The sequence below is a fragment of the Microcaecilia unicolor genome, chromosome 7, assembly GCF_901765095.1.
Source record: "Microcaecilia unicolor chromosome 7, aMicUni1.1, whole genome shotgun sequence".
Lineage (NCBI taxonomy): Eukaryota > Metazoa > Chordata > Amphibia > Gymnophiona > Siphonopidae > Microcaecilia > Microcaecilia unicolor.
The window spans coordinates 26,036,109-26,059,037 of NC_044037.1; the positions used below are offsets into that span (position 1 = coordinate 26,036,109).

Consider the following 22,929-nt stretch of genomic DNA (forward strand, 5'->3'; position numbering starts at 1 on the left):
TTGCCATTCAGGTTTTCAGGATATCCACAATGAATATGCATGAATTTGATTTGTAATACACTGCCTCCATTTTATACAAATTTATTTAATGCATATTCATTGTGGATATCCTGAAAACCATTTATTTGCATGGAGTACTCCAGGACCGGACTTGGGAAACACTGGTTTAAACCAAAAGAAAAATGTAGTTTTGCTTCTTTAGACAGGCTGCTTACCAAACCCCCATCTTACAAAGTAGTTAAAATGTGTAATTTTAAATGTACTAGTATTTTGGACTGAGGAAGGGAATATATAGTATCACAGACAAGAAAAATAAATGTTTTTGACTTTCCTGAAAAGAAGGTTATTTTCTTTGGGGCCGTGAACCTGAAGGGATGGTATCGAGGGATCTCTGTGAATGTTGCCATGGGTAACTGAACAGATGGGATTGTTTATTGTCATGCACAGATGCGACTTCAGTTAGTTTTGAGAGTGAAGCATTTTGATATTGGCTACATCAGACCTAAAACTACGTTTTGTGAATTTGTTTTAGTGGGGTCTCTTAGGTGGATCTTTTCAATGGCAAACTTAGATGTCTGGACAAGTACTTTTATTCCCTTGATGTATGTTTAAAAAAAAAATCTTGAATCTTAAGCTGCATTTATTGGTCAACATAGTCATATCTTTCTGTCCATGGTGAGTTACATAGTAATATAGTAACATATAGTAATATAGTAGATGACGGCAGAAAAAGACCTGCACGGTCCATCCAGTCTGCCCAACAAGATAAACTCATATGTGCTACTTTTTGTGTATACCTTACCTTGATTTGTACCTGTCCTTTTCAGGGCACAGACCGTATAAGTCTGCCCAGCACTGTCCCTGCCTCCCAACCACCAGCCCCGCCTCCCACCACCGGTTCTGGCACAGACCGTATAAGTCTGCCCAGCACCATCCCCACCTCCCAGCCACCAGTCCCGCCTCCCACCACCGGCTCTGGCACAGACCGTATAAGTCTGCCCAGCACCATCCCCGCCTCCCGCTACTGGCTCTGCCACCCAATCTTGGCTAAGCTCCTTAGGATCCATTCCTTCTGAACAGGATTCCTTTGTTTATCCCACGCATGTTTGAATTCCGTTACCGTTTTCATTTCCACCACCTCCCGCGGGAGGGCATTCCAAGCATCCACTACTCTGTGAAAAAATACTTCCTGACATTTTTCTTGAGTCTGCCCCCCTTCAATCTCATTTCATGTCCTCTCGTTCTACCGTCTTTGCATCTCCGGAAAAGGTTAGTTTGCGGATTAATACCTTTCAAATATTTGAACGTCTGTATCATATCACCCCTGTTTCTCCTTTCCTCCAGAGTATACATGTTCAGGTCAGCAAGTCTCTCCTCCTACGTCTTGTAACGCAAATCCCATACCATTCTTGTAGCTTTTCTTTGCACCGCTTCAATTCTTTTTACATTCTTAGCAAGATACGGCCTCCAAAACTGAACACAATACTCCAGGTGGGGCCTCACCAACGATTTATACAGGGGCATCAACACACCCTTTCTTCTGCTGGTCACACCTCTCTCTATACAGCCTAACAACCTTCTAGCTACGGCCACCGCCTTGTCACACTGTTTCGTCGCCTTCAAATCCTCAGATACTATCACCCCAAGATCCCTCTCCCCGCCCGTACTTATCAGACTCTCCCCGCCTAACACATACGTCTCCCGTGGATTTCTATTCCCTAAGTGCATCACTTTGCATTTCTTCGCATTGAATTTTAATTGCCAAACCTTAGACCATTCTTCTTGCTTCCGTAGGTCCTTTTTCATGTTTTCTACTCCTTCCGCGGTGTCCACTCTGTTACAGATCTTAGTATCATCCGCAAATAGGCAGACTTTACCTTCTAACCCTTTGGCAATGTCACTCACAAATATATTGAACAGAATCGGCCCCAGCACCGATCCTTGAGGCACTCCACTACTCACCTTTCCCTCCTCCGAGCGAATTCCATTCACCACCACCCTCTGGCGTCTGTTGTGTTGTTTCAATCATTTTCTCCATAAACTAAGTGTTTTGTTTCAGACCTGGTTAATGATTGAACTGTGCTGGACAGGAAGTTTATAGAATATCCAGCACTTTTTTTTTTTTTTAGCACAGGATAAGCATAAGTATGGGTTTACTGTGCAATGCTGATAATGTAACCAAGGGGTAACAGTTGGAAACTTGGTGATTATGTTTAATTAAACTTAGAAAATGAAATGGTTGTAGTTATTCCAACTGATGAGACTGTGGACTGCATTTGAATCTGTTTCTCAGTCTTAAGACCTTTAGTGAATATGTTGTCCAGATCTAGGTGCCTTTTAGATGTAATTCCATCTTATATGCTGAGGGATCCTTCCTCTGAGTTACTAAAATGGCTTGGTCTGTTTGTCAGTTCTGCATTAGAGCTAGGTTGGTTTTTCCAAGATATAGGGAATGTTGTTTTGACACCTATATTAAAACAGCTTAATGGAGATTTATTCTCAGTTCCTAATTTTTGACCTATTGCAAACACTCCATTTCTCGCCAAGTTGATTGAGTTTGTTGTGGGTTCTCAGTTGGTGAACTATATAGAAAGGTGTGGTCTTTTGCGTAGCTCTCAACATGGTTTTCAGTCTTTGCATAGCATGGAGACCCTATTGTTTCTAACATCTGAAGTCAGACAAACTTTGTAAAGTGGTGGAGAGATGGTATTGTTACCGTTTATCTCTGCCACTTTTGAGTACGGTTAATCATGACATTTTATTAAGTATGTTATCTGAATTTGGCTTTAGTGACTTAGTATTCAATTGGTTTGAATCTTTTTTTTTTTAGAAGAACAGATAGTATTTAGTACTGAAGGATGGCAGTTTCTCTTATTAATGGATATCTTCTTGTGGCATTCCTCAAGGCTCTCCCGTCTCTCCACTCCTGTACAACTTGTACATGAGCTGTCTTGGACATATTTGTTGTATCATGGTGAGCTCATGTTGTTTTAGGCAGATGATATTTTCTGTTTGATTCCTGTTGGTCAAGGTGTTGATTTTATTTCTTCTATGATTAATAGATATATTAACAGGATTAAAGATCAGTCTGTTATGGTCAAACTTAAGTTAACTACTGACAAGACTAAGATGATATTGTTTTCACTGGATTTGGCTAATATTCATTCCTCAGATGATTTTAGGTGATGATAGATTCCAACTTAAGGTAGAGAGGACCTCTAAAATTTTGGGAGTGGTTTTGGACTCGTCATTAAATATGGATCAGTGGCTTAATTAGAAAAGCCTATTTTAAACTTTACATTTGTTGAGATCCTATTTTGTTTATGTGATCATTTCAGAATTGTTGTGCTATTAACTATTTTATGATTACTAGATTATGGGAATTCTTTTATGATTACTAGATTATGGGAATTCATTATACTTGGGTTTGTCTTCTAAGCAACTCTCCAGGATTCAAATGAAAGAGAATTCAGCTGCTAGGTTAATGTTTCTGAAAACTCGGTTAGATCATATAAATCCGATGCTGGATGCATTTCACTGATTGCCTCAAGCTCAAATTATTTTCAAGGTGCTTTGTTGGATGGAGGAGTAGCCTAGTGGTTAGAGCACCAGTTTTGAAATTTAGAGGTGGCCAATTCAAATCCCACTGCTTCTCCTTGTGGTCTTGGGCAAGTCACTTAATCCTTTATTGCCTCAGGTACAAAATTAGGTTGTGAGCCCTCCAGGGACAGAGAAGTACCCTGTGTACCTGAATGTAACTGACCTTGAGCTACTACTGAAAAAGGTGTGAGAAATATCCAAATAAATAAATATACTGCTTTTATGATAATAGAACAAAGAGGGAGACTTCTATTCAGAGAGGATCTGGAAAAGATTGTTAAAGCGCTGGGTGATTCTAAGGGTCAGAGCTTACCCAAAGGTAGAGCAAAGGTGGGATCCCGCTCGGGAATGTCCTGATCTTGGTTCCGGGAGGCAAAGCTTTACCATCCAGGATGTGCAGGGGCCTTCCAGAGGCCTCGTTTTCAACAAAAATCGCAGTCCTTTTGTGCCGAGCGCTGACCTTCGGCCTCTGCCTCTAGGGTGCAGCCCATAGCAAGAGACCTGTAATGATGGGGCCTTGGTCCATTCCCTACTGGTCGTTGGGGAATGGCTGTCTCATTTTCTGGAGGGATGGGCCAGGGTAACTTCCGATGAATGGGTCTTGGAGGTAATCCGGGAAGGCTACAAACTTCTTTGCCTGGCTCTCAATAGACTTCTTCCTGGAGACTCCCTGCAAATCCATAGCCAAGGTGGCAGTGGTGAGAGAGACCCTGGCCGACTTTTCGCCTCTATGCAGTGTGGCCCGTACCCCTGGAGGAGTGTGACCTTGGTAGTTACTCCATCTATCCAAAAAGGGCGTCTCTCTGCGCCCTGTGCTGGACCTAAGGCCCTATGGATTTCAGAATGGAAACCTTGCGATTGGGCATTGCTGTGGTGCAACCGGGGGAGTTCTTGACTGCTCTCGACCTAAAAGAGGCCTATCTGCACATCCTCATTTGGTCCCCTCATCAGCGTTTTCTTTGGTTTGCGGTTCTCGGTCAGCACTTGCAGTTTCAGGCCATTCCTTTCGGGCTTGCTACAGCGCCCAGGGCCTTTTCGAAGATCATGGTGGTTGTTGCAGCAGCAGCAGCAGCAGCAGCAGCAGCAGCAGCAGCAGCACCACCACCACCACCACTCTAGAAGGAGATGGTTCAAGTGCACCCCTGTCTGGACGATTTTCTCATTCAGGTGTCGTCCTTTCACAAGGGAGAACCTAAAGGCAATGGACAGAGTGATCAGTCTCCAGCGGTTCCTAGGCTGGGTGATCAGTTTGCCAAAATGCCACCTCTCTCTGTTTGTCTCTGGAGTACCTGGATGTGATTTTTGACACCCGGGCCGGGATGCTGTCCCTGCTGGCAGCACGCAGGTTATGCTACAGGGGCAACTGGAGGGTTTTCTGCAGAAGCCGGCGCCCTGGGCCTGGGATTACATACGTGTGTTGGGATCCAGGGTGGCCACATTGGATGTGGTTTTGTGGACCAGGAGTTACATGTGGCCCGTTCAGTTATTCCTGCTCAGCTGGTGGTCGTCTCTCTTGGAGAATTACTAGGTCAGGGTGCTGTGGTCGCCACGAGCCAGATCAGCGATGCCGTGGTGTCTTAATCTGGAGCATCTGCAAAGGGGTTATCTTTTGGCGATGCTGGAATGGGTGGTAGTTACCAAAGATGCCTGCCTCTCCAGTTTGGGGGGAGGGGGCTCATTGCCTTGGTTGGACGACCCAGGGGTCTTGGTCACCGGTGGAGGCATCCTGGTTCATCAACTGGTTGGAGCTGCGGGCGATTTTCTTGGTGCTTCGGGAGTTTCTGAGCATCCTGCAGGGTTGTCCCATGCGAGTTCTGTCGGACAGTGCAACAGTGGTTGCATTCATGAATAGGCAGGGAGGGAACAAGGAGTGCACCCCTGGCACCGGATGCGGAGTTTTTGTGCCTCTGTGCGGAAGTGCACCTGGCCTTGCTCTTGGCGGCTGACATTGCGGGGTCAGCGAATATGCAGTTGGACTTCCTCAGTCAGAACATGCAGGACCCAGGTGAATGGGAGCTCTCACCAAAGGCATTCGAAGAGATCACAGACCACTGGGGGATTTCGGTGATGGATCTTATGGCCAGCAGGGCCAATGCAAAAGTATCCAGATTCTTCAGCAGAGGATGGGAGTTCAGTTCAGAGGAAATCAGTGCCCTGCTTCAAAGTTGGCCCTCACCGCACTTTTATGTCTTCCCACCATGGCCTATGGTGGGACGAATAGTGGGCTGCATTGCGAGGCATCCCGGGAGGGTGATCTTAGTGGCCCTGAATTGGCCTCGGCACCCTGGTACGCAGACCTCATCTGTCTGCTGATCGATCGTCCGCTGTGCCTGTCCGCTCTTTGCGCACTCCTGATTCAGGGATCCATTCTGATGGAGGATCCCTTCCCATTTGGTCTTAGTGGCCCTTAAGAGGGTGTGTCTGAGAAGGAAGGGTTACCCTGATATGGTTATTTTGACCATGCAATAGGCCAGGAAGCGCTCTATTTCCACAGCATACGCCAGAGTCTGGTGCACATTTGAAACATGATGCTCTTTGTCAGGCGTTCAAGCAGTTTCTACCTTGGTGTCAGCTACTCTGGCTTTCTTGCAGGAAAGTCTAAAGAAGTTGCTTTCCTTGAACACTTTGAAGGTTCAGGTGGCAGCTTTGGCTTGCTTCTTGTTAGCCGCACACCTGGATGCTGTTCGCTTCCGAGGGGTGAACCATCTGCACCCACCTCGGCTGCCAGTGTTCCTGACATGGAATCTGAACCTCGTTATGCGAGCAATGCAATGGCCTCCCTTTGTTCCTTTGGACCGCTTATCGTTGAAGCATCTCACTTTGAAAATGGTTTTCCTGGTGGCTGTCGCCTCAGTGAGGCGTGTGTCGGAATTGCAAACCTTGCTATGCAGGGACTGCTTTCTACTTTTCACAGAAGCGGGAGTATGTATTTGGACGGTACTATCTGTTTTGCCCAAGGTGGTGTCATGTTTCCATCTGAACCAGGCTCTGGTATTGTCAGTATTTCACTGAAAGGACTATTCCTCCGAGTTCAGGGCGCTACGGTGCCTGGATGTTTGACACATTCTAACTCGTTACATAGAGGTCACTAGCAACTTCTGCCATTCTGATCATCTGTTTTTGCTTCATGTTGTCTGCAAGAAAGGTGACATGGCTTCCAAGGCCATGGTGGCGCATTGCAGGAGGCGATCTTTTCAACTTACTTAGCCTTGGGTAGATCGCCACCCTTGCAGGATCAGGCACACTCCACTAGAGCGCAAGCGGCTTCCCATGCTGAATTTCATTTGGTTTCCTTGGAGGACAGTTGCAGGGCCGCCATGTGGACTTTGGTGCATTCCTTTGCTAAGCATTACAAATTGGATATGGCGGCCAATCAGGATGTGGCATTTGGCACTTTGTTCCTGTCTTCTGGGGTGGATCGGTCCCACTCTACTTGAGGACTACTTTGGTATATCCCACAAGTCTCTGAATTGATCTGTGAAATGCTATGGGAGATAAACATTTGTCCATACCTTATAATTTTCTTTCCGTTAGTTCCAACAGATCAATCCAGAGGCCCGCCCTTTCTAAGACAATTTTTCTATGGTTTGCTTGGGGTTTAGTATTTTGTTCCTAGTACTGGACAAGTTCCTTTGTTTGGTTTATTTCTTAAAAAAAAAAAAAATAGAAAAGAGGACATTGTAGTATCCACGCTGGTGGTATACTTCTGCCTCCCGTTTGGGCGGTTGAAGTACCAAATTTGGTCCACGGAGAAAGGAGAGTGTTTAGCTTGTTTGGATTTCTGATTTTTCCACTGCTTTGGTATTGATCATACTGAAGAGAAGCTGGCTGCATGTGACCGCATATAGCTATCTCTGAAGTTTGCCCTCTGTTTCTATCTGCTGGTAGAGGAACGTAACCCTCAAATCTTTGGATTGATCTGTTGGGACTAATGGAAAGAAAATTATCAGGTAAGAGCTGATTTGACCTTGTATCATATAACTCCAATGCTGGATGCGCTGTAGTAGTTGCCTGTGTAGGCTCAAATTATTTTCAAGGTGCTTTGTTTAAGTTTTTGGAAGGAGGAGTAGCCTAGTGGTTAGAGCACCAGCTTTGACTTCCAGAGGTGGCTGGTTCAAATCCCACTGCTTCTTGTGATCTTGGGCAAGTCACTTAATCCTTCATTGCCTCAGGTACAGAATTAGATTGTGAGCCCTCCAGAGAAATACTCAGTGTACCTGAATGTAACTCACCTTTTAGCTACTACTGGAAAAAGGTGCGAGTAAAATCCAAAATAAGTACTTGTCAGGAAGGTGGTTCTTAGCTGGTGAATTTGCTAAAATTCAGAACAACCTCTAGGAGGTGTGATTACCTTATGATAGCTGTTCCGTCGGTCAAAGGTATATGGTTTAAAGTAGTTTTTTCTCAGTCTTTTTTTCTTTGCAGCTGTCCACTATTCAAATAATATCCCTCTAGAGATACGCTCGATAAGAAGTTATTTCTTATTTTGCAAAGTTTTGAAAACTTGTATGTTAGGCCTCGGGGGTTATGAACGTTATTCTATGCACTTTCACTTTATATATAATTTCTGATAATCTGTATCAGCTTCTTTATAGATTTGTTGGCGAGAGATGAATCCTCAAGTGCCAGAAAAATGCAAAACACATATGATGATTTTTATCTTGAGCAAAGAATTGTGGAAAAGAAGGCTCAACAAATAAGTTGTAAATGATTCTTCTTTATTGTACTATCTTAATACTTTTGAGTAGCTTTCAATATTTACCATCTCTGCATCTGGTCAGGCCTGATGAAGGGAATCCTGTTTAAGACTTGGTGTGTTGGGCAAGAGGCTGCTGAAGACGGCCTCTGACAACCGAGAAAATGGTTGTGGCCCTCCTATTCCATAAAAGCAAACTATAATCCCTGTATCCCATGGGGCTATATTAAACCATCCTTAACCAAAGCAAGCTAGGCCACCTTGCCCAGCATATATGTTAGTTCAAAATAAAAATAGAAGGAAAAAGACAAGAAACATCTCTGGATGGAGAGAAAACTTTCTTGAATACCAGTCATAGATGTATTTCCAATAAAGAGGTATCACCTACAATTTGTTGACCCTTATGCTGCAGGACATTCACATTTTCCTTTATTTTCTACAGTGAGGAAGATTCTGGAGTCTCTTCCAGGGGTTTCCTACCTTGGTCCTCGTGGGCCATAACCCAGTTGAGTTTTCAGGATTTCCCGCATGAGATCTATTTGCATGCACTGTTTCTGTTGTATGCAGATAGATCTCATGCATATTCACTGTGGAAATCCTGAAAATCTGACTGGATGAGGGCTAAGGTTGGGTAACCCTGATCTATTCTGACATTGCACTTGGTGAGAGGTAATGGAAGTTGTGCCTCTTTCCTTTATTGGTCAGGTGGTATCCTCTCCTGGTGTTTGCAGAAAAGCATAAGAGGCCCTGTCTCTAATAGCTATGGGGCTGCATCTTGTTTTGCACAGGTGGATATCCATGTGAGAGGGGATTTTATGTTTTTGATAAAAAGAATTCTTGATGTTTATGTTGTCTTGGGAAGCAGAATGATTTCCTATTTAACATCTTTTCCTAAGTGGTATGGACTGAGAAAGCGGTTTTGGACTACATTTTTGGAAATCCAGGACACATTGGGCACTGACCCATGAACTGAAAGGGGTTTTATGAGTATATCTTAGAGCGTATGGAGTTGCCCAGCTTGGGACCCAGAGGAAGGAGAGGGACGCTCTATACAAGGCCCCAGAAGAGGAAGAGTGAAAAGGAGAGAAGTAAAGGGTTTCTACTTCATGTCTTTATACAGTGTTGAATGATTATTTTACCTGTGTACTTCACGCCATCTTGGATTTTTTTTTTCTCTCTTGATTCACCTAGACTTGATTTCTGAAGCACACTGATCATTGTTAGCTGTTCCCCCCCCTTGTGTTTTCTAAATGCTATTGCTTTTCCTTTTATACTTGCCTTATTTAGCCAAAGGCAGGCTACACTTATTCTATGTAGAATATCTCAAGAAATGTTTCTAATTTTTATCTATTATCTCTTTCTTAACTTGTTTGTTTGACCCATTGACAAATAATCTATAAACCTTAATGAAATTGCTGACTACAGCCTGGAGTGAAGGACCCACACGAAGAGGAGCAAATAAATTAAGTTGATGAGGTCAAAATACTTACTGATGTCTTTGAAAGAATTTCAGCCTCCTCGACTTCTGTTTGGCAAAATTGAAATGCCTGTTGAAGGAATTATGATCTGCAGACTTTATGACTTAATCAGAATGAGTTTGAAACTCAATAAACCTGAATACAGAAGTTTTCTACCAAAATGATGATTAAAGCTATGAATATTTTTCTTTCTTGGAAATTAACATGATTTAAGATGTAAATTTAACATGAGCCATTGCTAATGGTAGTCATCTTGCATCCTGGGGATATGATTGAGATGCCTAAAGATATGGGAATAAATGTTATTTAATTTGTATTGCCTCATTTTATACAAATAACAAAGGCTGCTACCTCTTTTTCTGAGTGTTCTGAAATTACTCTCTGGGTCAAGAGTCTTTGTTTTCCAGCTAATGGAAGTACTCTCATGGGTTAAAGAATAAAGTGTTTTCTTATTAGGGTGTGTTTTGCAGCTGTAAAATTGTCTCTCCAAACATTGTTTGAATATTGATTTTTGTTTCAGGTTTTATTTCAGTATGACTTCTACCTTTTCCTCTGCTTACATAGTAATGTCAGTTTTGTGCTTAAAATAGCAAAGTGAAAATCAAAGGGATTAATATTCAGTCACAATTGTCAGCCTTTGTTTTTAATGCTGGCCATGATGGTTATATAAACACAGGCATTCAACACTACTAACTGGATAGTAAGTGGTGCTGTATATCTGGGTAGAGCAGGCTGCACATCCTCTATCTGGGTAAAGTTAGAACAGCTTTTTTTTTCTGGGTATTTATCCAGATAGTGGGCTAAATATCGCAGTTGCTGGATAACTCACCACTGTGCATTGCCTTGACACTTTCTGGATTTTTCATTTCATTTATTAAAAGCTTGTATGCTGTAATATGTCACAAAAATTGTACTGTATGGTGTACAACTCACGTACACCATAGAGACAAAAATGTAGACAAACACACAAAGCAAATTCTAATTGAAAGATTTCAACCTTACTATAAATATATTATAATAAAACACATTCGCTAATTACCATGTTCATGTTCTACACATTCTCCAAAAGCTTTTGCAAATAAACCCAATAACAAATGGGTTGAGGCAGTCTGTAAGGATATTAAGTGGTATGGTACTACTAAGCATCCGTGGAGAGCACCGGCTAAGGGAATTATCCAGATAATTTCTTTGAATATCATGCCTAGGTTATCCTATATAATAATTCTCACCTCCAACATTCTGAGGCTGCCTGGAACCGTGGATCATGTTGTAGTAGATAATAGTGATGTCACACATCCACACCAGATTGGCCAGTAGAAGGAGAGGGGCGGAGCCACGATACAGGGAGCAGCGAATCAGCACAACACGGGGAATGCACAGCAGCAGGAACAGAAGCCTCTCTCACACAGTCACTCTCACATACACTCTCTCAAACATACACACTCAGAGGAAAACCTTGCTAGCGCCCGTTTCCTTTCAAACAGAAACGGGCCTTTTTTACTAGTTTTAAATAATTCCTTCATGAGATAAATGGTTAATAGAAGAATCATGATGCTCAAAATTGAGTTACTTTCCTCAACCTCCTATGCTGTAAAGCAGGAAGAAACATCTAATCTGCATTTCTTTGTTTTACAGATATCCAACAAGCCCTCTATGAACTTGCATATCATGTCATTAGGGGAAACTTAAAACAGGATCAAGCTGCTAATGTTCTTGGTGATATTATAGTAAGTGGATATTTCTGAACTTCTGTGTGTTTCAAAGGTAAAGGTTTCTGCTGTTCAAACTAGCTGAGGGAGAGGAAGCAACATAGTAGTTAAAACAGTGAATTTAGAAGCAAAGAAGTCAGGGTTCAGATCGACTTCTGCTGCTGATACCTTTTGACTATTGGCAAGTCACTTTTTGTCCCGTTGCCTCAGGTAGCAGTTAGATTCTAAGCTGTTTGGAGCAGAGGTATATGGTACCTTTCTACTTACCACCACTGTACAGTGCTTCGTATGTCCACAAGTGTTATAAAGATGGAAAGTAGTATTAATGTTTGAAAAAGTGCTCTTAGTTATGTGACCTTCTCTTTTTTACAAAAACTGCCTAGACCAGGGGTGTCCAACTTCACTCCTCGAGGGCCGCAACCCAGTCGAGTTTTCAGGATTTCCCCAATGAATATGCATGAGATCTGTTTGCATGCACTTCCTCCATTGTATGCAAATAAAGCTAATGCATATTCACTGTGAAAATCCTGGAAGTATGATTGGGCAGGGGTCAAAGTTGGATGACCCTGGTCTAGACCATGATGCTGAACAGTAAGCAAAACCTAATTAAAACCAATCATGGACAAGAATGACCAATAAACTGGCAAGTTCATGGTTGATGAAAGCTAGCTTTGATTTTCTTAATGGTATCTCAACATAAATGACCTATCATTTGAGGAAAGCAGTTTGCTAAGAAAGCTATTTGTGTTCATACCTCTGTGTTTATTAATTGTATTTTTTTTCCTTTTATTAGGATCTTCGAGATGACATGCCCTCAATATTAGCAGATGTGTTTTGTATATTAGGTAAGTTCCTTTCTCATTTTAGTACTGCAGAAAGTTGATAATGGAATGTAGTTTGAGCATCTTAGTGATGAGAAACTTGGGTAAGAATTCTTTAATGTAAGAACATTTTATTATGCTTTAAAATATATATAATATGAAACTGTACAGTTCTTGAAGTGACCAGCAGATCAACAGTGTTAACACTCTTTCTATTGTTTTTTTTAAATTTGAGTATGAAAATAATACATACCTAGCTACATCAGCAGATAGCATGATAAGTGCATCTGTTGATTATATTTACTGTAGACCTGATAATAAAACAAAACAAAACCCTAGTTTGGTGAAGGGGCCGTGGTGGCTAGAAGTGAGTGGGGATCATTTTTGCCCTTTGACCCCTGGATCGCCGGGGACTTTAAGGGGAGGTCCATAGGAGATGAGGGGATCCTGGTTGGGGAGAGCTGGTATGTTGGGGAGGGAGGGGGATTCCAATACTGTTCATGGGAAGGATGTCAGGTGAGGGAGACCACAGCAGTGGTGTTCCTATGTTGGCTGCCACTTGGAGCGGATTGCCACTGTGCACCCCCCCCCCCCCCCCCGGTGCATCACCCCCCTAGCGCATCACATCCTGGGGGTGCAGGGAGCAGTCGCACAGCTGCTCCCTGCACCCCCTTGCAGCGTGCGTTTGGGGCGGACCGCCCCCACCGCCCCACCCTTGGTACACCACTGGATCACAGGACTTAAGACCTCTACCCAGGCTTATGTTCAGTGGCAGAACCTGGATAGCTAACTAGGCAAAGATGTTTTTTATGCGGTCCTATCTGTCTGATTAGCTATCCAGGCACCAGATCTGAATATTGCCAGTGCCCAAGTAAGTTCTGACTCTGCCTAGGCTCCGCCCCTGGATCACCCCAACACGGCCCAGATAGTGCAGGGGTGATTAGAGCTGATTTTCAGTGGCATAAGTCAGAGTGGAGGAGTAGCCTAATAATTAGTGCAGCAGGCTGAGAACCTTATTAAAGATACCGTATGTAAGACAGTTGCAACTGTCTTACATACGGTATCCTTAATAAAGTTTTTTGGATATTATACTGATCTGCTGGTTTGTTTTCCACAGTATACTTGCACTTACACATCTAAGGCCCAATATTTAAAGGAGAGGCTTCTGGACGTTTAAATTAGCCCCCAGTGCGAAACCAGCTGTTCTGGGGGTGGAGTCAGCACTTGGCTGGTTAAGTACCGATATTCAGCACTTAACTGGTCAGTGCAACCCCATAAATAGGACCGCATAAAAGTCAGTTCTATCTTTGTGGTTCACCGTAGCCGGTTAAGTGATAAGTATCACACTAAACCGGCTATGTTTTTGCTGTGTCCATATACCCGGAAATTCAATGCCAGAGCCCAGACATGGCCTGTCTTTGAATTTCGGGGGATAACACCTGTGGCAGTCAGCAAAATGCTGATCACTGCCAACTGAATATCAGGCCTATAACTTATACTGGCATATTCAGCAGCACTAGCTGTACATGTAGCACCACTGAATATAGGAATAATTTAAATTGTTTAGCTTAGAAGTTTTACATTATTCCATAGAAAATTTTCTGAATATTGACCTGATTACTTTGTGGGTTGTGTGACATCCAGGCTAATATTTGAAAAATCTTAAGCTCAGCAGGATTAATGGAAAAGGAAATGGATTGAAGTGTTAGTCACCCATAGACATTCACTGGAGCCAGGAAACGCTGGCTGGCAGAAATAGGAATCTGTGTGGTAAATGAGTTTATCTTATTGGGCAGACTGGATGGACCATAGAGGTCTTTATCTGCCGTCATTTACTATGTTACTATGTTTTATAAAATGTGCCTTATTGGACTTCACTTAGCTGAACTGTTATAAAATAAGGCCCTAAATGTCTCTCATCACTGGAATATTTTGTGCTTGTATTTTCCTCCCTTATTTAACCTATGCCATTAATGGTTTTGGTATGGTTTTGACTACTGAAGTATTCCAATTCCTTTGAAAAATGACACAAGGAGTGAGCGTATCACCCAAGTCTGACAGCTGTCTCACCGAGTTTCACAACTAAACGCTCATGAAGAGTTGGTAAGACTATATGGGAGATGAGCATTGAAGCCTGGTACATCTTCCTTCCCAAAAGAATCCAGGGTTCTAGCCTCTCTGCCTGGGGGCACCGAGGCATAGGCCCTAGTACTCCTGGTTCTTTTGAGAGCAGACTCCACCACCAAGGAATTGTGAGGCAACTGAGGCCTTACAAACCCAGGCTCACTGTGTATCCAATACTGGGTGTCTATCTTCTTGGGCACGACAGGGACCGACAGAGGGGATGCCCAGTTCCTGATGAGAACTTCCTTGAGTACCTCATGGAGATGTGCAGTCACACCCTCCTTAGGAGGAGATGTATAGCTCAGGACCTTGAGCATCTTGGCCCTGGGCTCATCCTCCACCTCTAAAGGAAACGGAACGGCATCAGCCATTTCCTTGACAAAAGATGGGAATTATGGATTCATCTCTCCTGGGTCGGGGAGCTCATGTAGATGGGCTTCGCACTCAAGGTGCTTGGTCCTCCCAGGAAACGAATGTTCAGATCAACCTCCTTGAGCTTTGGGCAGTCTTGAACGCTCTAAAGGCTTTCAGAGATCGGCAGTCTCATCAAGTTATTCTAGTTCAAACAGACAATCAGGTTGCAATGTATTACACCGACAACAGGGGGTCAACGGATCACGCCCTCTGTGTCAGGATGTGGCATTTGGCTCACCAGCACAGCATGTTCCTCCAAGCCACTTATCTGGTGGGTGCAAACAGTACCCTGGCTGACAGGCTGAGCAGGATAATGCAGCCGCATGAGTGGTCTCTCCACATGGGCGTAGCCTGCAAGATCTTCCAAGCATGGGGCACCTCCTCAATGGCTCTTTTTGTCACTCAACTCAATCACAAGGTCCTTCAGTTGTGTTCCAGGCTTCAGGCCCACAACAGACTAGCATCAGGTGCCTTCCTCCTCAATTGGGGGACATGCCTTCTGTATGCATAATCCTCCAATACCTATAGTGGGAAAGACTTTGTTGAAACTCAAGCAAGACCGCGGAACCATGATTCTGATGGTGCCATACTGGCCGTGACAGATATGGTTCCCTCTTCTGGAATTATCCTCCGAAGAACCATTGAGATTGGAGTGTTTTCTGACCCTCATCACACAGAACGAGGGGTTGCGTCTACATCTCAACCTCCAGTCTCTGGCTCTCACAGCTTGGATGTGGAGAGCTTAGAATTCACTTCCTTGGGTCTTTCAGAGGGTGTCTCCCAAGTCTTGCTGGCTTCCAGGAAAGATTCTACTAAGAGGTGTTATTCTTTTAAATGGAAGAGGTTTGCTGTCTGGTGTGAAAGTAAGGCCTTAGATCCCCTTACTTGCCCTACACAGACCCTGCTTGAATACCTTCTACACTTATCAGAGTCCGTTCTCAAGACCAACTCCCTAAGGGTTTACCTTGGTGCAATTAGTTCTTATCAATGTGTAGAAGGTAAGCACATCTCTGGACAGCCTTTAGTTGTTCGCTTCATGAGAGGTTTGCTTTTGTCAAAAGCCCCCTGTCAGACCTCCACCAGTGTCATGGGATCTCAACATCGTTCTCACCCAGCTGATGAAAGCTCCTTTTGAGCCACTGAATTCCTGCCGTCTGAAGTACTTGACCTGGAATGTCGTTTTCTTGGTGGCTATTTCAGCTAGTAGGGTCAGTGAGCTTCAGGTCTTAGTGGTGGATGCATCTTAGGTTCCATCACAACAGAGTAGTACTCCTCACACCATAAGTTCCTGCTGAAAGTGGTGTCGGGGTTCTATCTGAACCAGTTATTGTCTTGCCAACATTCTTTCCCTGACCTCATTCCCATCCTGGCGAAAGCAGCTTGCACGCCTTGGATTGCATGAGAACATTGGCCTATTACATAGAGTGGGCAAGACCCCACAGACAGTCTGCCAAGCGTTTTGTTTCTTTTGATCCCAAGAGGATGGTGGTTGCCATTGGGAAACGCACCATTTCAATTTGTCTGGCAAATTGCATTTCCTTCACTTATGCCCAGGCTGGACTGGCCTTGGAGGGTCATGTCACGGCTCATAATGTCAGAGCCATGGCTGCGTTGGTAGCCCACTTGAAGTCAGCCTCCACTGAAGAAATTTGCAAGGCTGCGACATGGTCTTCAGTTCCCACTTTCACCTCGCATTACTGCCATGAGCAGGATACCCAATGCGATGGTGGGTTTGGGCAGTCGGTGCTGCAGAATCTGTTTGGGGTCTAGAATCCAACTCCACCCTCCTAGGCCCATTTTATGTTTTGTTCCAGGCTGCACTCTCACCTAGTTGACTTTATTTTCAGGTCAATCTCTTTGTCCTCGCCGTTGCGAGGCCCAATTGACCAATGTTCTTTGTTTTGAGTGAGCCTGGTTGCTAAGGATACCCCACACGTAAGAATATTGAGCTTGCTTGTCCTCGGAGAAAATGAAGATACATACCTGTAACAGGTATTCTCCGAGGACAGCAGGCTCAATATTCTTACAACCCTCCCTCCTACCCGTTGAAGGTGTTTTACTTATATTGTTTTGCTTTTTATTAAAATAATCACTGCACGTTCGCGTTGTGGGCGGGAAGCTGCCCACGCATGCATGGTGAGTCGCCTGCGTGGCGGAACGTTCGGGAAGGTTCTTAGCTTTTGAAGTTCTTTTCTTCTTCCGTCTCCTGGGCCGTCACGGACGACGACCCACATGTAAGAATATTAAGCCTGCTGTCCTCGGAGAATACCTACTACAGGTATGTATCTTCATTTTTTCTGACCACAATATACATTATATTGTTGATGGATTGCATAAAAACATTTTGTGAACTAGTTGCAGTGTATCTTTTTACCTGGTCTTCACATTTCAGTTTTGCTTTGTATCCAGCTATGCAGAGAAGCCATACTGATGAGCCTGAATGCTTGTAAAAATGTGATTAGGTTTGTGTTTAACCATGTAGTTAAGGAAGAGAGGGATGGAAGTGATCTGCTTTTTGGAGAAAGTCAAGCTAGGGTTTCAAAAGCAAAAAAGAATACAGTTATCAGTGATTTTTATTTCTTTTAGATATTGAAACCAGTTGCTTAGAAGAAAAGAGCAAGAGAGACCATTTTACACAGCTGGTAATATCTTGTTTGGTAAGTTTTTCTTTCAAATAAAAGCCTTATTACTACTACTACAAATCATTTCTATAGCACAGTTTAAAAAACCCACAAAGCCTTATTGCAGTTTAAAAAAAACAATATTAATGGATTAGAAATGGTCTGTGTTTCAGTTTTGTTCAAAAATGTTATTTTAAAAGTTGTTCACTATAAGTATTTATTTTATGTTCTACTGAAAATGTATTTTCTCATGGAGCCTTTTTGCTTCCTTTGCTACCAGGTTATCTTTTGCTATAGTTCTTCTTTCTCTTCCTTGTGTTCCATGTTGCAGTAGTGTTTATGAAATACAATTGATTCATTTTTTCACCAAAGATATGCAGGTCATCGAACCCTCAGATGGGTGATGACATCCTACAGAGCTTGTGTGGGAGAAGGCGGCTCTAGCTAGAAAAAGTTCTTAGAAGTCTTTGGAAAGGCCTACTTTGCATGAATACAAGTTTCTGTTTCATGTTGTTGTGCAGCACCTTGATCTCTCTCTCTTCCCCCCCCCCCCCCTCTAGATAGGAAGGTTGAGTGATTTGTGAAATATTTTTGCTATAGTGAACTTGTCAAAGTTTAGAGTGAGTGAGTGGTGGGATAAATCAGTGAGGGATAAAAATATATAATCCTCACTTATTGAAATCTGATAATTTAGCTGTTTTCTTCTGGCTTTGTCTGTGGGCTATGGGAATGGGGGTAGGGTTTGGAAAGGCAGAGAGGGAGAGAGAGAGAGCAATATTGGACTGAGGTAGAGAGAGGGAACAGCCTCAACTACACGGGCCATAGCATTTTTGGCCATCTTTAGTCCTAAAACTGCCCTTGACTTGTACATGAGATCAACTTAGATGAGTATATGCAGTAGTTTTTTCTTTCTTTTTTTAGTTGTCTTTTTAGCTGCTTTCTCTTATATTTTTATGTGGTCACCTGAGTTCCCCTTTTGGGAACTTGACAGTCATAGCCAGGACTTGTTTTTCAAAACTGAATTATTTGATTTTGCAGAAGTTATTTTGGGGCAATGTGTCCAGTCAGGAACCGAGTGCAAATGACAGAGATGGATTCAGAACTGTGAAGAGCACTAGGAGAATTCCTTCAGCATTTCAAAGTCTGGTTCATTGATGTAGTCATACGAGGGGTCAGTCTTAAAATGACCAGGAGCTGCACCAAATTCTGAAAATGTGACTTTGGGAGTGCATTGATCTTCCTTGATGTTGGGCATTAGTAGTAGCCATTGGAAATGAGCATTGAATGATTCGTGTCCGAAGGAGAGGAAGGATTTGTCGTCCTCTTTACGCATGCTGAGGGCACCTACCATTGAATAGAGGCTTGAAAGCATCAAATTTGGAACTCTTAGCACTGCATTGAGAGCACCAAGGCACTGGTGGCTGCCATATTTTTGAAGCTCTCTTGGACAGAGAGGTCCACTTGACTTTGTCAGCCTTCTGCCCACCGTGCAGCGGTGGCCAAAAAGCAACAATGCTGGGAACTATTAGGAAAGAGATGATAAATAAGACTAAGAATACTATAATGCCCCTGTATTGCTCCATGGTGTGACCACACCTTGAGAATTGTGTTGAGTTCTGGTAGCCGTATCTCAAAAACGATATAGCAGAATTAGAAAAGGTTCATTGAAGAGTGTCCAAAATGATAGAGGATGGAACTTCCTCTATCTCTTATGAGGAAAGGCTAAAGAGGTTAGGGCTCTTCAGGTTGGAAAAGAGATGGATGAGGGGAGATATGACTGAGGTCTACAAAATCCTGGAATGGTGTAGGACGGGTCAGAGTGAATCAATTTCTTTTTTTCTTTTCTCTTTCAAAAAGTGTAGAGACTAGGGGATATTCAATAAAGCTACATGAAAATACTTTTAAAAGAAATAGGAGGAAATATTTTTTCACTCAACAAATAGTTAAGCTCTGGAACTCACTGCCAGAGGACCTGCTTCTGGGGTAATTCAAAGGATGCGGCTTTTTTGATTCATACAGCAATCTTTCTTTGAATTAGCCCAGAAGCAGGTTCTGTGGAACCAAAACCCCTTTGTGTGCTAGTGGTTGGTGACGGGAGAATGAGCAACTAACTGTTCTCTGCACTGTAACTCTGATATGTCAGTTAAGTACTGGGGATGTGTACAGATCAAGATTTGATAGCATTAGAGGCAAATGATTAAGATGTTTGAGTGCTGCAGATCTGAAATGGCTGAAGGCTATAAGATATCTCATAACCTACATAACTGTCATATGTTTCTATGCTTTATTTAGTTAAACAACAAAAAATTGATTATCACTGTGGAGTTCTAATGTTTCTATTTTTCCTCTTGTGACTATTTGGGTGTCTGCCAGTTACTTATGACCTGGATTGGCTACTGTTGGAGGCAGAATTCTGGGCTAGATGGACCTTTGTCTGACCCAGTATGGCTATTCTTATGTTCTTAAGACCATGCCATTGTCCAGGGATCTGATACCAGGCCAGTAAAACTTCACACGTCACTCAGGAGATTCTGGCCTCGCCAGTTTCACCCGCTTTGATCTTGATGTTGGCATTTTTTGAGAAAGAGCTAACAGATCTATGAGAAGCTTGCACAGTTCTTCACTCAATGTGATGCCTTAGCTTTGTCATCAATGATGTAGAGGATTACCAGGCTTTCCCTGGAGGTAGTTCAACACAGAGAGAGGTTTAACCAGCAGAAGAAAGGAAGTGTTATTCCCTTGTACAAGTCATTGGTGAGGCCCCTGAGTATTCTGTTCAGTTTTGGAGGCCATATCTTGCTAAAGATGTAAGAAGACTTGAAGCGATCCAGGGGAAGGTGACAAAAATGATATGGGAATTGCGCCAAAAGACATATGAGAAGAGACTGGAAGGCCTGACTATGTATACCCTAGAAGAGAGGAGAGACAGGGGAGATAAGATACACACGTTTAAATACTTGAATGGTATTAATATAGAAACAAATATTTTCCTAAGAAGGGAAAATGGTAGAACTAGAGAAAATGAATTAAGGTTATGGGGTGATAGACTTAGGAGTAATGTCAGAAAATCCTTTTTCGTGGAGAGGGTGATGCCTGGAATGCCCTCCTGAGGGATATGGTGGAGAAAAAAATGTGGCTGAATTTAAAATGGAGTGGGATAATTACAGAGGATCTCTAATTAGATAATGGATAGTATAAAAACAAAACTTAAAGGTTGCATATATTTTTGCATAAGAAACTTGAATGAGATAAAATTGCTCCAAATCTAAAGGTTTCAATGAGCCTTTGAACCTATACTTTATCATTAATAATAAGTAGCCTCATAAGCCCAGGGTTACATTTTGTTACATTTTGTACCCTGCGCTTTCCCACTCATGGCAGGCTCTATGCGGAGGGCAATGGAGGGTTAAGGGACTTGCCCAGAGTCACAAGAAGCTGCCTGTGCCGGGAATCGAACTCAGTTCCTCAGGACCAAAGTCCACCACCCTAACCACTAGGTCACTCCGTACCTTTTTATTAGGACACCTCTGACTAGCTCTCATCATAGGCTACCCCACCTACCCGACACCACAGATAAAACTCTCCTATTAATATTTCACATGAGAGAAAAGTCTGCAGTATCTAGGTTCATGGGTAAACAATCCTAATTTATGGATTAATAGTTCAATACTCATCAAATCCTCAAAACTTAAAGTGGGGTAGCTCCATGGTTGTGGAGCTTCAGGGCTATAGTGAATGATCTACTGTACACAAGTTTTTCAACAGTAGGTGGTCCTTTGCAGTCATCCAATGTTCTTCCTAAGGTGCTTTTGGCTTTCTATATTAATCAAATAATCATTCTTCTGAGTTTTTTCCCAGACCACACCCACAGTGGTGGACGTTATCTTACACAGTTTAGATAGCAGTCAAGCCTTGGCCTTCTACTTGGAGTGGACTAAAGCCTTTAGAACATGGGTGTCCAACCTCGGCCCTTGCTAGTTTGGGTTTTCAGGATTTTGCCACCAAAGATGTTATGATGCCTATCTGTAAGAATTTGGTGCCATGCTTGTCCTCTGGGAAACCAAGTTATTTAGTGTAGCAGATGTCCCCATGAGTATCAGGATACTAGTATGTGCATATCCATTCACCTTTTCTAATTCAGCTTTTACAAATACTGAGAAGGTCCTGTGCAGTGACACAAAGCAAGAATTTCCATTCATACAGTGTAGGACCTTTCAAAGGCTTCCAGACTTTTCTAGTTGGAGAGACCTTTCCCTGTGTGCACTTTGTCAGATGATATCACTTTTACTGAGACTACCTGCTATACGTAAGTAACTTTGCTTTCCTTATTGTCTTAAAAATTCTGGAATTTTTATGGAAAGCAGTTTTCTAATGGTGGTTAATTTTTTTAAAATGAGGCACATTATCCACATAATTTTATTGAAGCAAGATTACATACAGAATAAACATTAATAAAGGATAATAGATTTAGGGCTGCTTAATGATATAATGCCAGAAAGTTTGAGAGAATTATAGGGTCTGAGAAAATAGAAACTAAGATAGCTACGACAGGTTTAGAAGTGAGAAATGAACTAATCTTTCCTGTGATCTACAAAGTACCAAGGATATTAGGGCATACAGCTTGTGACCAGAACAGATTTAGATGCTTCATTTTGACTTTATCTCCTCTGTGTTACAATTTTGTTTTGTTTAGTATCTGGTTTCGGATACCATTTTAAAGGAGCGGCTGGATCCGGAAACATTAGAATCATTAGGTCTCATCAAGCAGTCCCAACAATTCAATCAGAAATCGGTTAAAATTAAGACTAAACTTTTGTAAGTATGTGTTTTTTTTAATTGGGTATTGATTACCTGTATATCCTTTTGTAAAATACCTTTCTTTAAAATAAGCATAATTGTTTTGTCAGTTAATTACTTAAAAAAACCCCTAAAATATAAAGTATGTAAGCACTGTAACTTGTCCATCTCATTCCAGTGTTCTCTACCGATTTAAACTTTGTAAAAATTATTTACCGTTTTTATTAAATGAATATCTTATTATTCTATTATGCTATAGGTTATACATTGTATTAATTGTTTTTAGTTATTGTTTGCTTGAGTAGCACCTGTGTTACAGCTTCCTAGGGACTCGATTTACTTAGTATTTTCCCCATGAATGCAAACAGGTAATGTTATAAAAGTGTATCTGTTTGAAAAGTAATAACATCCATTTTCAGCCTTTTTTGTTTGTTTGTTTGTTTGTTTATTTTTAAGGAAACATAAGCATCCAGAATCTCTTAGTAGGGCACAGATTCTCACTCTTAAATTTACACTTGCTCTGAAAAAGGTTTGTTCTTGTTTGCTATGTGTGTGCTCAAATATTGTATTAAAAGAAAAGCAGTTGTATGTAGGTTTTGTCAGATCTGAGGTCCAATTGCTATTGTATGTGCTTTTTGTTTCTTGTTTTCAATAAAAATAGGTTAGATG

General features: G+C 42.3%; 1 protein-coding gene across 2 annotated transcripts in view; it reads left to right on the plus strand.

Moving 5' to 3' along the window:
• THOC2 (THO complex 2) overlaps positions 1-22,929 on the plus strand; it is a 272,468-nt gene that overhangs the window by 11,969 nt on the left and 237,570 nt on the right. For both annotated transcript variants that reach the window (XM_030209899.1, XM_030209900.1), the window contains exons 3-6: positions 11,410-11,501; positions 12,277-12,328; positions 17,429-17,499; positions 22,157-22,278. In XM_030209899.1, the coding sequence (XP_030065759.1) occupies positions 11,410-11,501; positions 12,277-12,328; positions 17,429-17,499; positions 22,157-22,278 (337 nt within the window). The remainder of the gene's footprint in view (positions 1-11,409; positions 11,502-12,276; positions 12,329-17,428; positions 17,500-22,156; positions 22,279-22,929) is intronic.